This window comes from Gobio gobio, assembly GCF_949357685.1.
Source record: "Gobio gobio genome assembly, chromosome: 23".
In the NCBI taxonomy this organism is placed as follows: Eukaryota; Metazoa; Chordata; class Actinopteri; order Cypriniformes; family Gobionidae; genus Gobio; species Gobio gobio.
In genome coordinates, this window is record NC_137119.1 from 7,936,137 (window position 1) to 7,957,447 (window position 21,311).

A 21,311-nucleotide genomic window follows, 5' to 3' on the forward strand; every position below is an offset into this window, starting at 1 on the left:
CGAACAAAGTATTAACACAGGCTAATTACTGCTCTCCACCCTGTTGAACACTCAAACACACACACACACACACACACACTGCTGTTTCATTATCCATGTGCCTACTGTCAGGATGCGCCACATATTTACTTAATGAAGTTGTTCTCCACATTATATCTCTATTTCAATATAATGATTATAACTTTGGAGTTCCAGTAAATGTTTCAATGGATTGAGAGAATGATAGACTATAAAGTTGATGTAGAAGAGCAGTTTGAATGAAGCAGTCTTTCAATCTGGTGTTGGAAACACAATTGACTTTCCTTCCTCACCAAGGGCTGCGGTGCGTCAGCGCGTTCACAGTGCGAGCCTTTGATTTATTTAACCCTTTTTGAAAAGCACTACAGGAGATGAAGAGGGTGTTGGCCATTCCGCAGGGAGGAATGTGTGTGCGGTTCGTATCCCGACGCAACCACATGCTCACCTTCTCTCTTCTTTATTTTAGTCTATAGTAGTTGACCAAAACGAGCATTCTGTCATCATTTACTCTCCCTCAGGTTCCAAACAAAAGGAGATGTTCGGCAGAATGTTCAAGCTCTTTTCCATATGAAAACATATAGTGAAGTCTAGAATTATTTATATATTATATTAGTATTTATAATTTGAAATAATTTTTATTTTTATTAAATTTTTCTTTTTTTTCTTATTTTTTTCAGTTAATTTTTTTTGTAATTTTGCAATGGGCTTTTGTCTTTTTTATTGGTGTAAATATACAGTAAAAAGCAAAACGTTTGGAAACATTATTATTTTTATTGTTTTGAATGAAGTCTCTTCTGCTCATCAAGCTTTATTTGATCAAAACTACAGAAAAAACAGTAATATTGTGAAATATTATCACAATTTAAAATAATGGTTTTCTATTTTATTATACTTTTAAAATATAATTTATTCCTGTGATCAAAGATGAATTTATCAGTCATTAATCCAGTCTTCAGTGTCACATGATCCTTCAGAAATCATTCTAATATGTTACACTACTGTTCAAAAGTTTAGGGTCAGTAACAGTTTTCTTTCTTTTTTTTTTAAAGAAATTAATACTTTTATTCAGCAAGGTTAAATCGATTAATAAAAAGTGATAGTAAAGATTTATATTGTTAGAAAAAGATTTATGAAGTATATTAAAATAGAAAACCATTATTTTAAATTGTTATAATATTTCACAATATTACTTTTTTTGTCCTGTATTTTTGATCAAATAAATGCAGGCTTGATGAGCATTAGAGTCTTCTTTCAACATTTAACAATAGTAATGTTTGCAAACTTTTGACCAGTAGCCTACTGTATGTACAGCTATATATAGCTTAATTTATCTACTCAAACATATTTATTTTAGTTAGTTGCCAAGGCGACATTTCTAACTCGTTAAAAAAAATCATCAAACGTTTATATTTGTTTAGCTTTATTACACATACAATTTTTTTTTTATATTTTAGTTTTAGTTAATAATAAGTAAATTTCCAAAAAAGTATCATAAAAGCATTTCATATCACTCGCACAACTATATTTAATGTCTTCTGAAATCATATAGATAGCTTTGTGTGAGAAATTGATTAATTTTCATTTACAACTATTTTTATCAAGTGATGTGCCAGCATTTATTTTTAATTTTTTTAAGTTGCCAGTCACCGCCAGAATTTTTGATCATTTTCACTAAATATTTTGTTGTATAAATATGTAAACATGCAATATATCAAAAGAAAGAACCCTATTCCAGCGACTTTCTTCTGGCATGTTCTGCAGACAGGGTGACCAATTTCGATTAAGTTTTCCCTCAGGACAGATCTCAGATTTGGCCCTTTTAGAAGGTTCTAAAATCTCCCGGCGCTTTCACTGCCTTCTGTCATTTCTTCTCATTCAAAAAACAACATTGCACGCTGCGCCTGCGCCAGACTGATGCTGACTGGACAGGATTTAGCACAAGTTTTCAAAATCGTGATAATCAAACGCGGTTTTAATGATAATACAATTTTAAACGGTATTACTAACCGTCAGTACATTTTATCATGGTTTATCGTGAAACCGGTAATCGATCCATCCCTAGGTGACTGTCATTTTTGTTGTATGGAAAACAGAAGCTTGGACATTCTGCAAAACTTCTCCTTTTGTGCTACAGAGAACAAAGACTGTCATTCAGTTTACAAAAACATAAGGGTAAAAAAATGATGACAGAACTTTTTTGGGGGATGAAATATCTTTTTAATGATTTTAATGATTATCTGTCTATTAAATCCCTCTTGCCATCTGCAAAGCTTGACTATTTGAATGTCTGTTGAACTGCCTTCCTTCAATTTAAGAGTTCCCGAATAGTCAAGTGTGCACACAATTGAGCCATGCTATTTTTTTCTTTTCTTTGCAAAGCACCATTGTTTACACAACAACAGCTTTCAGCGACCACTGAAACATTATGTCCAAGGAGAGGATATGATGTCGGCACCTCCTGACAGGAATAGGGCTCACAGGAAGTGTGATTGGGGCATGTGGCAGGCCACAGATGGCTCATTTGCACCAGATAATGACTCAAACAGAAATACCATCACCATCCGACTGTCTTTCCCATTAGACTTGGGGCACAAGGGTTGATTGAAGATGCAGACACAATCTAACATATTTATCATCATATTTGATTTATCGATGTTTGCGGTCCTTGCAGACTGTTTGTGCAGAGTACATTTTCAGTGCAGGGTTACAGTGGGGAAACAGCAGTCGGTCTCGGCTCTTATGTCACTTCCTGTCGTCTGAGGATGTTGTTGCTCTGTTGTGCCGAGTGACCACCCTCTGTGTTTGTGTGTGTCCATTTCAGCCGTTGATGTTTAATATAAATAAAAATTTAATGTAAATCAACTTGATAGTTGGAAAACTTTTCAAACTTTTCTTTTCAAGAAGTTCCAAACATTCCCCATTCCATTGGTTCGTGCAGACAGGAAAGCTCAATCCATTCAAATGAACAGATTGCAATATTCATCCTGTGCCTCTAGTGGTGTAGAAATACACACTTCACCTTGAGATGTGATGATGAATCAGTTTGTTGATGTTATCATGGGCTTCATTTTGTCTATGCTGCGTTTCAGGCACTTCATTTAGTTGCATAACAGCCCATGTTGTTTCAGGGGCTGGGAAGCAAATCAAGTTTTTCGAAAAACAGTGTCATATTTAAAGGGGGGGGGGGGGGTGAAACACTCAGTTTCACTCAATCTCATGTCAATTTTGAGTAGCTATAGTAGTATTGCATCCTTCATATCTCCGAAAAGTCTTTTAGTTTTATTATATTTATAAAAGAAAGATACGCTGTACCGAGTCTTTCCGGAAAAAAAACGAGCGGCTGGAGGCGTATAGTGTGGGCGGAGCTAAAGAATAACGAGCACGCGCATGATTGCGTTGAAATTGCATACTTTAAATAACACAAAAATACGGCACTATTGACTTTAGACCAGGTTTTCGTTGGTCAATGTCGCAGTCGTCTTCAGTTCCTCAAAATAGTGAGGCGCCAACAATGCGCCTGAACACACCTGGTTTTCAGACCAGCACACCCATGAGTGAACAGATGGGGCGCGAGGGCATTTGATATTTAAACAACATGGCGCAGGATGTGAAAATCATAACTGTGTCGGGCTGAAACTAGCAAAAAACACTTGTGTCGCACCTGGCATTGTGCCGGGTATATGATAGGGCCCATAGAATTCAACAGTCGGGTTCCAGAAGTAAAAACTCATTTTAAAACGTATTTTCTCCCTTGGGAAATAAAACTTTTAAAACCTTTAAAGAAAGCCTTACTGTGAGCCATGAGGTTAATCAATAGTATTTGCTTTTACTGAAGACCTCAGCCTGCATTAATTCAACTTGGTTTTAAAATAATTGCGTTTAACAGTGGAATCTTTGGTGAAAAACTGCATTGCTCATAATGCCGTACAGAGAATTCCACCAATCAGAGTCGAAACTAACAAAATGCACCAAAAGATCTTGTTAGCTCCGCCCACTCCCATTAAACACTGGGACTATAATAGAGTTGGTCTCCCTATGCTCTCCAAATATGTTAATATTTTTAATGTATATTTTGCAATAAACTTAAAATGTATTGTTTATTAAACAGTATTGTTCTTCATTACCTAATTCAAAGAGTGGTGTCAAATTCTCATATTTCATGCAGTATAATATACACTCAGTTATTTATTTATTTATTAACATTTTATCAGGTGCCAGCTGCAAATTATTGCAAGGTCAGATTAGAAAAATAATAGCATGCCTCTTGTTAATAACTCTCATTATTTAAAGCATCATCCATGCCTGTAGCACAAACCAGAGTTGTAACTATTAACTAACACTAAAGATATTAAAATTAATAGTTGGAATAAAGTGAAATAAAATAAATTGTTGAAATAAAGCTGAAAAAAAGTATGACCAAACAATTAGAAATGAAGCGTTGTCGATTTAACTGAAATAAGTTGAAGTACACTGAAATGAATCAAACCAAAATTTAAGTAAATGAAAGCAAAATGGAAATATTTAAAAAAAACTAGCCTAAATAAAAATGAGAAATTTCTTTAAATTAAAATGAAAACTGACAATAAAAAAGCGTATTCAAAATATGAATAAATACTATAACAGTAGCTAAAATAAATAATACTAAAATAACATTGGCACAAATGATGAGCATATTAATATGCTTGTCTTAGCAATCCCACTAACATGTTTGTTCAGCCGAGAGTCCGGTTAGCACAGCTCTATTAGTGAGCATTGTCCAGATTTGCATCCTCCCAGTGTGAGTGAGAGAATAGCAGGCTGGTGTCTTGTGTGGGTTCAGTGAGTTCAGTGTGTTCAGTCTCTCAGCATCAGCACAGAGCTCACTGAAGCCTGAACACCTCCATTATGCTCCATGTGCTCTCAGATGCTGTTTTCTCAGAAATCTCACACCCTGGAGACTTTAAAGTGCAGCTAACGGGACGCCAAAGAATTTTCTGGTAAAAAAAAAAAAGACCCTACGTTTTAAACACAAATCAAAATTGTTTACAAAAACGTACGTACTGTGCATTTTGTGTTTTAAAGTATTAATATATGAATTAATAATGTATGTTAATTGGAAATATTTGCATGTAGTGATATTATTATAAGATTATTCATATGAAATAATAACACATTTAGCAGTCAGACTGTTGTTCTGCTTTGAACTTCATGGTTATGTGATACCAACATACATTTTAAAGGGTCAGTTCACCCCAAAATAAACATTTTGTGATTAATTACTCAACCTCATGTTGTTGCAAACCCGTAAGATCTTCGTTCATCTTTGTAACACAAATGAAGATATTTCTGATGAAATCCGAGAGCTCTCAGACCCCTCCAAAGATAGCATTTTTGGGTGAACTGTGCCTTTAATTCTACAGATCCTTACATACAAATATTGAAACTACATTTTTTTTTTTTTTTTTACAGTAAGTAATGATTTATTACTTATTTATGGGGGTTAACCCTAAAACAATGATAAAACAATGAATAGTAAGTTCTGTCATATTATTCAATTACTATTACAGTTTTTTGCCATGGAATGGATTCAGTATCGGTATTTAGGTATTTTTGTCTGGGATCATATCGAAGTCATAATTTTGGTATCGTGACAACACTATTCGATATAAAAATTATTTGCTGATATTCTTTTTGTTTTTGTTATGTTGGTTTACAAATTTTTACCTTTTTACACTTTTACTCTTTTAGTTTTACATTTTGTCAAGGGCTTGTTTACATTTATACTTTTTTATAGTAGTGAAGGCCACTGAAGGCCAACATTGCAAGTTAAATTAAATGTTTTTAAGTAAAATAGTTAGTTGATCGATTAATCGATACATTAGTCAATAGATTAATCGATAAAAAAAATTAGGGATGCACCGATATGAACATTTTGGCCGATACCGATAACCGATAATTCTTAATATTTGAAAGCCGATAACCGATATATTGGCCGATAAATCTAAATACAAATTTTAATAAACTCCGAGAGTCTGATTACAAAAACAAAAGGCTCACCATTAAAAGCCATGTCCCAAACACTTCAACATTAATCAAACCTATACACTACAGTAGCCTATTTGAACCAGTGTGAGATTCCTTACCTTTTCAAATAAATTTTACACTCCTATGGCCAAATTTTTTTTTTTAACACTTTACAATAAGGTTTAATTTTTGTTAGTATTAGTTAACCAACAATGAATGAACAATACTTCAACAGGATTTATTAATTTTAGTTCATGTTAATCTCAACATATTCAGACCCAAAGTTGTGTCTTTTAACATTAGGTATGAACTGTGAATGGACTGTTACAAACACAAACATTTTATTACTAAAAGAAACAAAGGTTATTGCTCTCTGTTTGTTCATGATAGTTAATGCATTAATAAAATGAGACCTTATTTGTAAAATGTTACCAAAAATTATATTGTCTAAAAAATACAAATAATATACCTAAATAATGCAAACAAGTAATTGAACAGCATTACTGAGGCTGCATAATAAAGAATCAGAATGCAAGTGCATGAAATAACCTCCGCACAGACGATAAAGAAATGGTTTTAATCAAACCATATTGTTGATGGAAATGATACGAGAACAATAAAAGTGCTAATTATAAAAATTAATGCTTCTGTGTTTTTGAAAAAAAAAATATGTTTAATATTACAGTAATAGTAAACATCTGTAATATTAGTCTAGTCTACTAGGAATAATGTTGCTGTTTGAGAGCGCGCTGAAGCTGGAGAGAATGAACGAACAACCATAAACTGAAGCGCTTAGAAGTTTAATGAACAACTAAACGCATCATATATGAGAACAATCAGATATTTATACAAAATAAATATAATATTACAACTTATATTAGCACAAAATCACGCATAGGTGAAGGGTTATAACTCCTGTGGATGCTCTTCCCCTGTTTGAGAGCGTGCTGAAACGTAAGATGATCACCGGTACAGTGAAGCACTGCGGGTTATTGACTTAACGAAACACATCCTATATGACTTTAATCAGATGTTTATACTACAAAAACGTAATATTACGACTTACATATGCTTAAAATGACGCGAATGCACAAGCGAACTTGACTGTGCTGGTCAGAATGCGTTGTTGACGCTTCCCACAACAGCGCGCTGAAAAACAACTAAACCCAGAGAATTCACTACGTTTTATAACAGAAATATTCTCATTGCAGTGTTATGTATAGGACAGTCCCAGTAGTTATTAATGCTGTGCATTTCTGTTTGAAATGCGCGCGCCGGTACAATGAAGTGCTTTACTGCATCGTTAATTAACTCAACCAAACGCATCCTATATGGGATTATATACACAAAATAATAAATATAATATTACAACTTACAATGGCACAAAAGGCTGTGAATGCACAAGCAAACTTGACTGTGCTCGTCATGAAGGTGTAACTCCGTGGGCGCGCGCTGAAGCTAAAGACCGGTACAATGAAGTGCTTTACTGCATCGTTTATTAACTTAACCAAACGCATCCTATATGATATTACATACACAGAATAATAATAAATATAATATTACAACTTACAATGGCACAAAAGGCTGTGAATGCACAAGCGAACTTGACTGTGCTCGTCATGAAGGTGTAACTCCGTGGGCGCGCTCTTCCCTCAACAAACGCGCTGAAACACAACGCTCTTTTACAGCCTATTCTATTCTCATTATCATTTTATGTAGATTATAGAAGACTTGCGCTGCACATGTTGCACATAACTGTATTTTCCTTTTCGAAGTGATTCCAAACATATTTAGAGCAATTCAAACCCATCATGGTAGACAGCGCGTCCGTCTCAGCTGAAGGAAATAATACATTATCTATCGGCTTGACTATATCGGTCAAATTTTCTTATTGGACCGATAACGATAACATCACAAATAATCATTTATCGGCCGATAACGATATGTTGCCGATATATCGTGCATCCCTAAAAAAAATAGTCGTTAATGGCAGCCCTAGTGTTAATAATCTAATAAGTGGACAAAATATGTTCTTCTTCGAACAGAGAGGAGAAACATATTTCACACTAAGTAAAGGCAAAGCTAACTGTGAAATGTATTGTAGTGTTTGTGATGGTTTATTTAAATTAAAAGTTGTTAAATGTTTGATCAAGCTCTGGAATTTGTTAATTAATACAAAATAAAAAACAGTAGTACTAAATGTGTTTTTGTTTTTTTTACGAAAATACAAATATGTTAAGTGCATCAAATAAATGTTGAATGGCTATATTACACATTTTTATTTAGATACTGGAAGAAGAATCATTTAATAGAGTACTTTTAAACATTTTACATTTAAACATTTTACATTTCTCTTATTTTAGGTTGATTCTGCATAGTTTGGGGAATTTAATGTGTGAGTTTTAATGTCAGGATTTATGTAAAAAAACAACAACATTGTTTTTAATGTTAGGGTTAATCCCAAACCTAAAAAAATTCAATAATTAGTTAACATTTTTGCACCCACTTCTATATAAGGTGGCCTTAACTACTATGTACTAACATTTGAATTAATCATTTGATACAATGCACTTATTGTGTACATACATGTTTTTACATTGTACTTACATTTTTTAAATTAGCTGCATGTGATTACATCTGTAATTTATTTCTGTAGTTACATTTATAATAACACTTTTGACACTTTCCTTACACCAAACCCTACCCTTAAACTTACCCATATCACCACACCTGTCCCTAACTTTACCTGTATCCACCTCAATATCAGCAAAAGTGTGTTGCAATACAATATGAACACAATAACTACATTGTACTTATTTTTTGATGTAAGTACATAGTAGTTAAGGCCACCAATATAAAGTGGGGCCCACTTTAGACGTCACTTTAAACAGTTTTTGCTTGTTTTAACAAGTAGATGGGCAAGTTGAAATTATTTTATGTGGTAACTGTCAACATCTGGCACAATAGCTCTGTTTCTAACCCCCAATTTTATGCGCATATTACATAAAAAACACTGGATGGAAACGCCAAGATGCACATAAATTCTATCCGCTCAATTAAGACAGATACATTTTTTTATTTTGTATTTGATAAGACATGCGCATACTGGAATACTGGAAACACATTTACTTAATAAATCCCTCAATGTGCAACAAAAAACGTGACTTTGCCTCAGCAGTGGATGTGATTGGATAACTGGATCAGTTGACCAATGGCATCGCACATCATCTCAAATGTTAGTTTGGTCATTCTGAAATGCCTGAGCCAAAGTCAGTCACCAAAGTTTGATTTGGTTTAATTCCCTCCCAGAGCCACGGTGGCTTCTCCGATTGCACCATCTTCCAGTTTTATTATAGATATTTTGCGCAATTTTTTCAGGAAGTGACGATTTTGTTCTCTTCAACACAGGGGATGGAAACACTGCTTTATTCACAAATGTTTTATGCAATATTCCAATTTTGCACCTAAGTTACATTCACAACTGTGGGTGGAAACATAACTATTGACTCAAAACTGTCTCAGAATTGTGTGTAAATGTAACAAACCGCTAAATCAATTAAAGACAGTGAAAGAGAGGGACATCAACGATAGAGCAGCTATGTCTTCATGAAAAAGGAAGTACATGTTTCAAAACTTCCTTGAGTAGCTCATGTGACAAATAGACCTTTTTGGTCTTGTCATGTGGCTCTGGGTCAGTGTTTGGTAATTGTGTATGACTTCTCGTGGCACTTTTGCCACTTTCCACTGAGGGCTTTGTGTGTATATTTGTATGTTTGTGTGTGTGTTTGTGTTTGCGTGCTGTGGGCGTGATGCCCAGAAAGTGTCCTGTAATCTCGCCTCTGACACCAGCTGTACACACACACACACACACACACACACACACACACACACACACACACACACACACACACACACACACAATGGATGATTTATTGTCCCATCATCTTGATCTTTTATTACAATATTTCCTCTTGTTGTTGTATTGATTGTGGAAGTATATCCACATGCTTTTGATGGTATATTGCTTTTGAAAATGAATTGATTTATCTCAATACAGTATTTAGACACATGTTGAGTTAAAATTATTGCCTCTACATTTTAATAAGGACCTATATTACCCTTTTCAAAGTCTTGATTTTGTTTTTCTGGTATACTATAATAGATTTTCATACTTGAATGTTCAAAAAACACATTATGCTTCACATATTTGACATTATTGCTGCTCCTCTCTTCACAGTCTGTCTGTAACGCTCTGTTTAGTTCCTGTCTCTGTGAAGACCTTCCTTCTGAAAAGCACAATGTGCTCTTATTGGTTGGCTGGATCAGTGTGTTGGTTGGTCAGCCGCTTTGAGCGTGTTTGGAAAATGTCACACCCTTAACACAGAACTACTACACAACTAACGCAACCAAGCCGTGGTCGAAATTATATGCATGTGCGTGTACGTGTATGTGTGTACGTGTGTGTGTGTGTGTTTTGGGGTTAAGCTTTTCTTTGAGAAAAGAACAAAGAATGGAACTGAAGTCATTCTTAAGAAAGTAAGGTGTGTTCGGAGTTTTGCCGACCGGATACGGCGAAAGTTTAATCTATCAACTAGCTCCACTTCACCTTCTTCGTTGCTCTGCTTGGTTGTAGCCCTATCCTATTGCGTGCAGAGGGAATTTGAAAGACAACCGTTTATCCCGCCCCTCGGATTAAGCCCTGCCAATGGTGAGTTCCCAGACCCAACATCTTGATGTGGGTCTGGCTTGTCAGGCTACGTAACTGCAGCATTCCGGTTAAAGTGGATATGATTTGGCTGTCAATGTTTTTATCAGCTGAAAATAGCTCTGAAAGTGATTCTAATCGTATCATTACTATATCAATACTCTATGTTGTGGCTATTCTCAGTTAGAGCCTGTCTCTTTTTAATACTTTATGGTTATCGTTTTTGCTATGAATGAGCCTGTAAGCTTGTGCTCAGTGGTTTTGGCCATGATTTAGACCAATTTTGGAAAGATGTCAATCATTATAGCTAAGGAAAAATCATCAGTCTTGGTTTGCATGATATTGAACAATATCGAATCAATAACCTTTGCAATGAATCTTCCAGAATGATCCAAACACATTTGTATAGGGGTTGTATCAAAGTCATTCTTTTATCATTCAGTTTCCATTAAAGTAGTTTTTTTCACTGCTTAAGAAAGCGGATGTTGGGCATGAACAGGTGAAATCCCCACCGCAGTGCTATTGCTCACTGAGATGAACAGATTTGGCTTCTACATGCTCTGCAGCGCTGCTGAATTAATTCAGAAAACTACTTCTTATCTTTTGAGCCTCACATCAGCCATGAAACCCCAGTTCCTCCCATCCAGGGATTTGCAGAAAGCGGCCTTTCGACCCATCTGGGTGACTGGAATGAACTTGGCAAGATTCAGAGCCGTTTGTGTGTGAAAATATGATTATCCAAAAAATCACATCATTAACATTTGATTTTTAAAGAAGTATTGCATACTGCGATGTACATGGTTTCCAAAAAAGCTTGTGTTTGGATAGATGAGTAGAACATCAGGGTCTCGTGTCGTCTAGAGTTCAGGAAGCTCTTTTACAAGAAAACCAAAGCAGCTGGCTTGATTCTGCAGCAAATCATCTTAATAGAGCAGAAGAATTTTTCAAAACGATGTGGAAAAAAACTGTCATACGCAAGTGAGTGGCCACTGGCCGTCCATCTAGTCTAGTCCTGGATGTCCACCTCATGTGGCTTTGCTTTTCTTGAGTGTGTACATGCACATTTGTCCGTCACTACAGGGGAAATGTTGACAGCTGCGGGCATTGATGCCAGGCAGACTGCAGGGCACGATGCCAGCCTGCGCTGGCCAATGAGCCGAGCCCAAGACAGGCCACAGCTGGTGCTGTTAACTGGGGTAGAGCTGTAATTCAGGTCAGAAACATTCATTGACCTAATTGATAAATATTTTGCAGTATCGATTAAGAATAAATATGAGCAATTGGCTCAGATCCTTCATAGCGTTAATGCCTTTGCTAAAACATTTATAGAATGTAAAATACCACATAATAATGTAAAATACCACATTTTGAACCGATTAATCGAAGGCAGCGGCTATTTTCACTAAGTGAAAATAAAATTTTCTTGGCGATAGATGATATTTACACTAAGTTCAAATAGCTGTAGATGTTATTTACTAAGTGAAATAGCATACTAAGTGAAAATAGTGATTATATTCTATTTACACCATGTAAAAGTAGCAGTTCTTTGTAAAATGTGTAAATACTAACATTGTTTATTTTGACAGATACATACTTTTTGCACCTCAGTATTGTTGTACATTAAAGGGCACCTATTATACCCCTTTTACAATATGTAATATAAGTCTCAGGTGTCCCCTGTCAAAATTATTAACAGATAATTTAATATACCATTTTGAAAATGCAATTTTTGGGGGGTTTGAGAAAAATTAGCTGTTTTGTGTTCGTCTCCTTTAAATGCAAATGAGCGGCTGCTCCCCACCTAAAAAAAAGGAGTGGGTGGATTTTTACCATTTATAGGGTGGTTGTGTACACACACTACCAACACACATTTATGTTCAAACACCTTGTAAAAGTGAATTTTGCATAATAGGTACAGAATAACACAGAGTAAGTTATTATATTTATTCAAATGATTAAATGGATGCCGCATTAATCGGACAATAGAAGCCTTCCCTACACCCTACCCCGGCCTAACCCTACCCTATTATTATTAAACATTTTGTTAGGCGCTTAGAAAATTGTCTTAATTTTTATTGAAAGTAAAGGCCTTTCCGATGTGATATGTGATGGGGAAAAGGGAGAAGAGCGAGCTCTGCAACAGACGGATTTGAACCCGCGTCGATCGTGTCAAAACCAAGATCCCTAAGCCTTACGCTTTACTGACTACACCACTGAGGACATTGTACATCTTTTCTTTTTATCTTGTTTGGCTCAACCAGGCATTGTTAGGCGGAGCTAGTGTGAATAGCACTTGCCACCAAAAGGCACGCTATTTGCACTTGGTGTGAATAGACACTCCTTTAATGGGAAAGGACAAACTGAATTCAGATTTCATTGGGCCCTAAACATGTATTTTTGCACATGCTTGAAAGATGTTCTACATACAGATTTGTACTCGCTCCAGTGTGCTTGGTAAGTGCGTGTTGAAGCTCTTTCCTGTGAGGAAGTCATGGGGACCCCCTCCGAACGCTCCAGCCCCTCTTCACAATATACTGAGGGCGGGTCACAGGAAAAGAGGAAATGACTCAATCCCATTGAAAAAACTCTTGTTACCACACGCACTGCCATGAGTGTGCACTTTTTTTTTCTCAATAAAAACATTAATATTACAGTGTGTGTGTGTGTCCAGCTACCCGTAACCCTCTCTGAGATCAGCAGCACATTCACAGTTCTTTCCTCTTTTTCATCCATATCCACCTTTCTCTCCCACATGGCTCCATGTTTTATTAATCAGTCTTTGCTCTGCACCTCAGAGTGCTTCATACGTCTCGCGGTCGAAGCTCATTTGAGATTCAAGTGGCTCTTCCGCATAAAAAACACTGCTTCAAAAGACTTAAAACACAATACAGCGGCCCGCGTCTGTGAAACGGTGTTATTTCAGAGTCACGATTTTGTTCCGTTTCGCAAATCTCAGTGTGTAACGCAAACGCTGCAGTAACTGATGATGATGATGATGATGATGATGATGATGATGTCTCTAGTATCGGCTCTTTTGGTTTTTAGAGGTTATGAACTCTGGGTTCCTTGTTTCCTGGTCGGGGTGTGCCACAGCCCTTTCCTCTGATGACATCATGTGTGTGTTAGTGTGTGTGTGTGTGTGTGTGTGTGTGTGTGTGTGTGTGTGTGTGTGTGTGTGTGTGTGTGTGTGTGTGTGTGTGTGTGTGTGTGTGTGTGTGTGTGTGTGTGTGTGTGTGTGTGTGTGTGTGTGTGTGTGTGTGTGTGTGTGTGTGTGTATCCGTCTGAAAGGGCAGGAATCTATGGGAAAATTAGCAGAAAGGAAGTTTCTAAATATTCACATAAAATAAAAAAATAATAACTCAATAAAATACATAAAAAAATAAACAAAATAAATATATATTATAAAAAATGTATAGTACATGTTATAATAAAAAAGGAAGTTTCTGTGTCTTGGTGATGACTGGAATAGATGGCTGGCAACAATACAATAAAGTGTATAATAAATGTTATAAATATTGCTAATATATATGTTAATATAAAAATAAAAATAAATATAGTATGTATATTGAATCATATGTTACTGTAAAAATGATTTAAGTGTTGTATTCCCTCATCCACTTCATACTGCACAAATGGTCCATGGTCCCATAATCATAGGTCTGCCCCCTAGTGTTGGTGTAATGGCATAGCAGGGTAAAAACATACACATTACTGTACATTGCTGCTATCTTTCATCCTACATTGCACAGTATTGACATTTTTTTATTGTTTAGTATTAAAATGATCTATGACAATTGCCGAAATATGCAGTTTACAAGCAGAGCATATATAGGATAGTGTATACCACAATATCCTTTTAGATACTGTCATAATATTATTCACATTCAGTATTTTGTAATATCTAATTTAGTGATGCACCGATCATGATTTTACATGGCCGATTCCGATAACGATTTTTTTCAAGAAAACTGGCCGATTCCGATACAGATTTCCGATTTATTTTAAGAAAATTTTTTTACACAATAAAAGAATGAAAGTATACATGAACAAGATGTTTATTTGGTATTTAACAGGCTAAATTGGCTTTTGGCTAATGAAAACAAGTACGCAATCTGAAATTAACAGGAAATTGAATTGGAAATTAAAAGGCTGAAAGGTGAAATTAAAGGCAACAACTGCATATTCTGCAATCCAAACAAAGATGTTACTTAAATCAGCATTTGTTTTTAAATTCAGTGTAAAGAAAAAAAAGTCTTTACCAGTGAAATTAAATAAAACCAAAGTATATAATTGTTCCAAAATGTTAAATCAAATAATGTTTAGTGCAACGAAAAAAACTAAGATGCTACAGCAGGTGCTTTTTAAATCAAATTAAGTCAATGTAATTTTAAGGTAAAATAAAAGGTAACACTTTAGAATAATAGTCATTAGTTAACATTAGTTAATGTATTAACTAACATGAACTAACCATGAGCAGTACATTTGTTACTGTATTTGTTCATCTTTGTTAACGTTAGTTAATATAAATCCAGCTGTTCATGGTTTGTTCATGTTAGTTCACAGTGCATTTACTAACGTTAACAAGATTTTAATAATGCAGTTATCTCTCATTAGTAAATGTTGAAATTAACATTAACAAAGATTAATAAACGCTTTATAAGTGCAGTTCATTATTAGTTAATGTTAACTAATGAAGTTACTAATGTTAACTAATGACCATTATTCTAAAGTGTTACCATATAAAAATGATCATCCTATAGGCTACAGAACTGATAGTATTTCATTTAAAAAGTGCATGCATGTTCTTCTTTAGGCTACAAAAAGAAGTATTTCGGCTTTTTCACAAGTTAGTCTGTTTCGTTCCCATCCGATCCAACACGTGAGAAGCTGAGCTGAACAAACGCTCACTATCTATACTTGTGCAGGCGCGGAGGTAAGCTCGCGCAACTTCAGCTCGGGCAGGAAAGCGGCTCTTCATTCCCTTCAGCGTATCTCGTCTCTTCCCTCAGTTCTTCAGGTTCCGTTTGTAACACACAAGTGACATGTTCGTGAATGATTGCAATATAGGCGTATGTGCACGCGGGCGCACTTCCGTAAAAATCGGCAGAAAAATACAAAGAAAACTGGTTTCTGGCCGGTCAACCGGTGCATCCCTAATCTAATTATGTACGCTACAACCACTCAATAAATGCTGTGGCTTGCCTGACTAATGTTTCCCAATTTTGCCTATTCTAGTAATACTCAAATAGTAGCTCAAGCCTCAGTCTTGAATAACAAATGGTCTTTCTCTGTTTCTCTCCTCAGAGCTCAACATGGAGTACAATCCTTCGGACCATCCGCGCGCCAGCACCATCTTTCTCAGCAAGTCTCAAACAGACGGTGAGCGAGACTCCACATCTTCTGACTCACAGGTCGAGTGGGACAGCCTCCCCTTAAGACCGGATGCTGGAAGGGAACGTTAATTAAAACCAAACTACAGTCAGGATTGCTTCGGTCTGATCCAAACGAAGCGCACAGATGGCCGTAACTGAGTCAGACCAAACATTCCCTCCACAGAGAAAACTTTCAATAAGAGTTTGATTTAACACGATGCCCCTTGGTGATGATGCTTTGTTAACTGTCAGCTCTTCCCAGTGGGCGATATTTCTACCCAGGCTAATGTTCTGATATTCTCCTGGTTTCTCAGGGAATAGTTAGTGAGATGTTTTGTGACTGTGGTCTATCGGACGTCTCGTGGTTCCAGTGACAAAACGCAATTAGTGGCGTATGCACTGTAAAGTCGGGGACGGGTAAATGTCAGCCTTGTTATCCATGCTCAGATTTAATTTAGAAACCTTCTTGTTTTTCAGTTCTTTTACCCAACAAGAAAGGTACGTTTGATCTCGGCGTGTTTGTTAGTCTGCTGCTGTGCTGTGCTGAAGCTTTATAGATTCATAATGTCTGTAGTTTGATTTTATGCTTTAAGCTGTTTTTTGTTCAGGGATCTACTTTGATAAGCAGCGAGCTACTCAATTGAACTGCAGTGACGCTACCCTTTGTAGTTAGCTACACCAAAAAGTAGCTAACTACATTGAAGCTGCTTAATGGGGCAACAGCTTTTTCAGATTAATGTCATTTAATAAAAATCACAGCAGTGTTTTCTGACAGCATTAATCTTGAACACATTCATTTAGTGGCATTAAGGGGTTATGCATGTTGCTAGTGTTAAATCTGTCCCGTTGGCCTGGCTGCGCAGCTGTTTGTGTGTATGCTGTGCTGTCATCTGTAGGTCTCTAGTGCTGTAGTCTAGATAAATAGATGAACATATAACTGCTAATCTGAGAATAGTCATTAGTCATACATTAGCTTTAATATTTGTGTTTGTGTGTGTGAGGGGTGTCGGACTCTAGGGATTTCAAAAGTGAGTCCATCCCACATCAACACACACATTGCGTCAAAAACTGGCTCTTCATTTTCCCATGCAGTCTCTCTAAAAGACAAAATAACTGTCCCTGCCCACAGATACAATAGTGGTCATTTTAAATAAAAAAGTATTATGATTTCACAATGTCATGTCATCTTGAAACAAATCATCTGGGCCACAATGTTGAGCTTGAACACACTGCAAAGGTCAAAAGATGATTATTATTAGAGATGCACCGATTGTAATTTTCTTGGCCGATTCCGAGTTTTTGTTAATGAGATCGGGCGATACCGATTTTTGCCGATTCCCATTTTCTTTCTAAGAACTATAATTGGAAGCATATACAAACAAAAATCCACTTTTTCTTTTGTTATAAAATAAATTATTAAACATTACAACAGGATCTTCTCTCACTTAAACAACTCTCAAAAACTAAGTGTTCTGTGCCTGGAAAGAAGTAGAAATAACAAATAACTGAAAAGCAGTTGCTTTATGAAACAAAACATTATAAATCGACCTTTTTCTCTTTTTTACTTGTCTTACAAAAGTCAAAAGATCCTATGAATGAACAAACCTGAAGTGTACAATACTCCTCCTAATAATAGTTCAGTGATTGGGTAATAAATGTTGCCAGCTAGGGATGTCACGGTACCAAAATTCCAGTAGTCGGTACCAATACCATACAAATTTTACGGTACTCTGTACCAATTTCAGTACCACAGCTAAATGTATTTATATATTTTTTAATTTTTTATTTAACCATTTAAAAAAAAATATATTAAATGTATTTAGTTTATTATTTATGATAATCATTATAAGTAAATAATACATAAACATTTAAAGGCTGTATGCTGTTTAAAAGTAAATATTGTTTACAAAAAAATATCAAGTGAAAAATAATCAACCATCTAGGCATAATTATTATTATTAGTAGAGACGTATTATTATTACTATTTGTTCATGAAATAACAGTTTTCTCAAATGAAACTGTAAATTTTCATGAAGGGACGGTTCACGCGTTCGGCTGGTCATCCAGTGCCATGAAGTCCATAATTTCTTTGTAATTGCTTCGGTCTTTTCGCTGCTTATACCAAGGAAAGATAGGAGAGGCTGCAGACCTGTGGCTGGCTCTGAGCTCTGGCCAGCTTTAGCCGTTTTACCTTTACTAACGTTACCTTCTTCAAACTGGGCATGTTCCACGGGGTGATGGAGTTTTAAGTGTCTAATTAGGTTTGTCGTGTTGTGCGCTTTCCTGGTGGTTCCCCCGCGGTTTATTTTAACTTTACAAGTTTTACAAATGGCATCATTAGTGTCGTCTTTGCTCACAGTAAAAAACTTCCAAGCCAACGACATGTTTGCATGTGGCTGTGAGCGCGAGCGTGGCTGTGACGTCAACGTCGCGGCCGCACTCGTGCTCACAGCCGCATGTAGACGGATCGGCTCAAAATCGGAGACACGTGAGACTGATTGGCCGATCACCAATCAGGCCGATCATGCAGAAAATCGGCCAATTCCGATCCCTGGCCGATCAATCGATGCATCTCTAATTATTATGATTTTGTGGTCAGAAGATATATTGAAATTTTCAAAAATGCTAATAACTTGAGATTAAATTAGTGTATTGTAATGAACTGATTAGGGCTGCCACTAACGACTATTTTTATATCGATTAATCTATCGACTAATTTATCGATTAATCAATCGACTAATTTATCACAATTTTCAACAATTTTACTTAAAAACATTTAATTTAACTTGCAACGTTGGCCTTCAGTAGTCTACAATAAAAAAACGTATAGATGTAAACAAGCCCTTGACAAAATGTACAACTAAAAGAGTAAAAATGTAAAAAGGTACAAATTTGTAAACCAACATAACAAAAAAAAAGAAAATATCAGCAAATACTTTTTATATAGAATAGTGTTGTCACGATACCAAAATTAAGACTTCGATACGATACCAGAGTAAAATACCTCAATACCGATACTGAATCGGTACCATGGCAAAAATTTTGTGTTGATAGACAACCATTTTCGTATATAGCGTAGCAACAAAGTTGAGGCATGATGCCAGAATGACTCTGTGGCCGTATCTCTGTAGCATATTGACACCAAACTTTGTATGTGTCATAGGGATGGGCGTATCGATATGAAATATCTATATATCGATGCTGATTTGAGCATCGAAAAGTATCGATACTCAAATAAATTTAGTCCCGGTAATTTAGTTTATTTAAAGAGATTATTTTATGCTTACAATACAAATAACCTATGTTACCGAATAGTTGTGTATGGGACTATTTTCCTGCTCATCTGAACCATGATCTGAACGCACGCAAATGCTGCAAGACAGAACCAATCAATCACAGAGAGAGCGTTCGACACTGTATACAAACATTGATGCGTGTCCCAAAACTATCATAAGAAACCATTGATTTTGGAAACGTAGCCCAGAACAATACTCATCTGAAGATGAAAAAAACATATGTTTGACTTATTTCACAATAAACAAATAAAAATTGTAGCCGACATAGTGCAATTACAACTTTTTAAAAGTATAATGTTAAAAGTTGATATTGATCGTGTTCTATTCTGTAACTAATGTTAATATAAATCATGTCAGAATGAAAAGGTTGCATTTTATGGGTGCAACATCCTGTCACTGGCAGTCCCTTATGAAAATTAAAATGTATTTTTTACTACAGTGACCATAGTTCAACTATTATTTGTAGATTTCCATGGTTACCACTACAAGTAAACATATTTTAACTAAAATATACTTAAAAATATGATGTAATAAGTTGCAATTAACGCCTATTGAATGTTAAAATACCTTTCAAATATGATGTTAAGTGTATATCTTTACCCATTTTACTCTTAGTAATTTTAATAATTTATTAAATTTAATAATTAAAAAGTTCAGTTTAGAAGTATCATATCGGTATCGGTGATACTGGCCTTGAAAGTATCTTATCGAAAACAAAATAAGTGGTATCTCCCATCCCTAATTTGTCATTGTCACCTCACACTGGACACACCACATCAATTTGGTCACAGCACCACCTATTGGTTGAAAGTGGTAAACCATTAAATCATGTTACCACTTACCAGTGTAACTGCTATGTTACCAGTGCATTTTGCCTAAAATCATCTTAATACACTTTTAATTGCTCATTGTTGCTGTTGGCTAGATGCTCCCTGCCAAGCAGTCATGACTTGTTGTGCCTTCTTTGTCCTTGGGCCCTTAATGGCTGCTTGCAGCTATATTTTTATATTATTTTATTTGTATCTTTGAAAAATGTACTATGGCGATTCGAGCTTCAGTGTTTCTGTAGAGGATTGCTTTGGAAGGCTGTGTTCAGCTGTATGCACATACAGCGTTCACGTCAAAACTGAAGTATACATAGAGCTTAATTTGTCAGTTCTCTGCCAAAATAAGCTCCAAAGTGGACCACACTTAAAGGGTTACTTCAGTAGTACTCAGTACTCCGTAGAAACCCGGTAGTATATTCGAATGATCGTGCGTCCCTCCCTTATGTCCCCCTGAGACGAGAGATTTCTGTATTTTATTTCTGAAAAAAAAAAAACTCTTTTTGGGACAGACTTTTTGGCCAGAGGCTAGAGACTACAGCCAGTAGTAGGAGCTTGTTCCGCATGTTTTCAACCCGCCCACAGGGGGTGGGATCTCACTCACAGAATGTAAAATGCGCACATCTGCTCGGGCATTCATAATGGAGCGATGCGGAGCAAAGCGAGTGTTTTCAATGAATTCCTATGAAAGTTAAGCTTCCATAGGCATGAACTGAAAACGTGCTAGACTGGACACGCACTGTGAATGACTGTGTGGCCGTGAATGAATGATAATGCGGCCATGAATGAATCCCAGGGCGGTTGTGCTCATTTTAGTTTCGGTTTAGAATTAGCGCCAATTGGGGTGCAGGTTGCTTGAATTGTGGGTTCATTAGTCTATTATTCTTAATGAAAAAACAACAACAAAACATAGGGGTGTAATGCTGCGCTCACACCAAAAGCGAATAGAGCGTCAAAATCGCGTCTACCGCGTCTAGTTTCACGCACGAACATTTTGAATGCATTCGCTCGTCCGCTGTGAATTGGACGCCCGTAGAAATCGAACGTTGGAAGCGAAATTGACGCGCGTTCAAGGCACTCCAGGAGAAATATG

At 36.1% G+C, this 21,311-nt stretch overlaps 1 protein-coding gene across 7 annotated transcripts in view; it reads left to right on the top strand.

Moving 5' to 3' along the window:
* The window catches only part of ccny (cyclin Y), a 99,322-nt gene that overhangs the window by 42,103 nt on the left and 35,908 nt on the right, over positions 1 to 21,311 (top strand). For 4 of the 7 annotated variants that reach the window (XR_013815659.1, XR_013815660.1, XM_079806010.1 and 1 more), the window contains exons 2-3: positions 16,031 to 16,105; positions 16,576 to 16,596. Coding sequence is in view for 4 of the 7 variants with exons in the window: in XM_079806010.1 (XP_079662136.1) it covers positions 16,031 to 16,105; positions 16,576 to 16,596 (96 nt within the window). In the remaining 3 variants the exon portion in view is untranslated. The remainder of the gene's footprint in view (positions 1 to 16,030; positions 16,106 to 16,575; positions 16,597 to 21,311) is intronic. The other 3 variants (XR_013815661.1, XM_079806011.1, XM_079806009.1) reach the window with 1 other exon arrangement.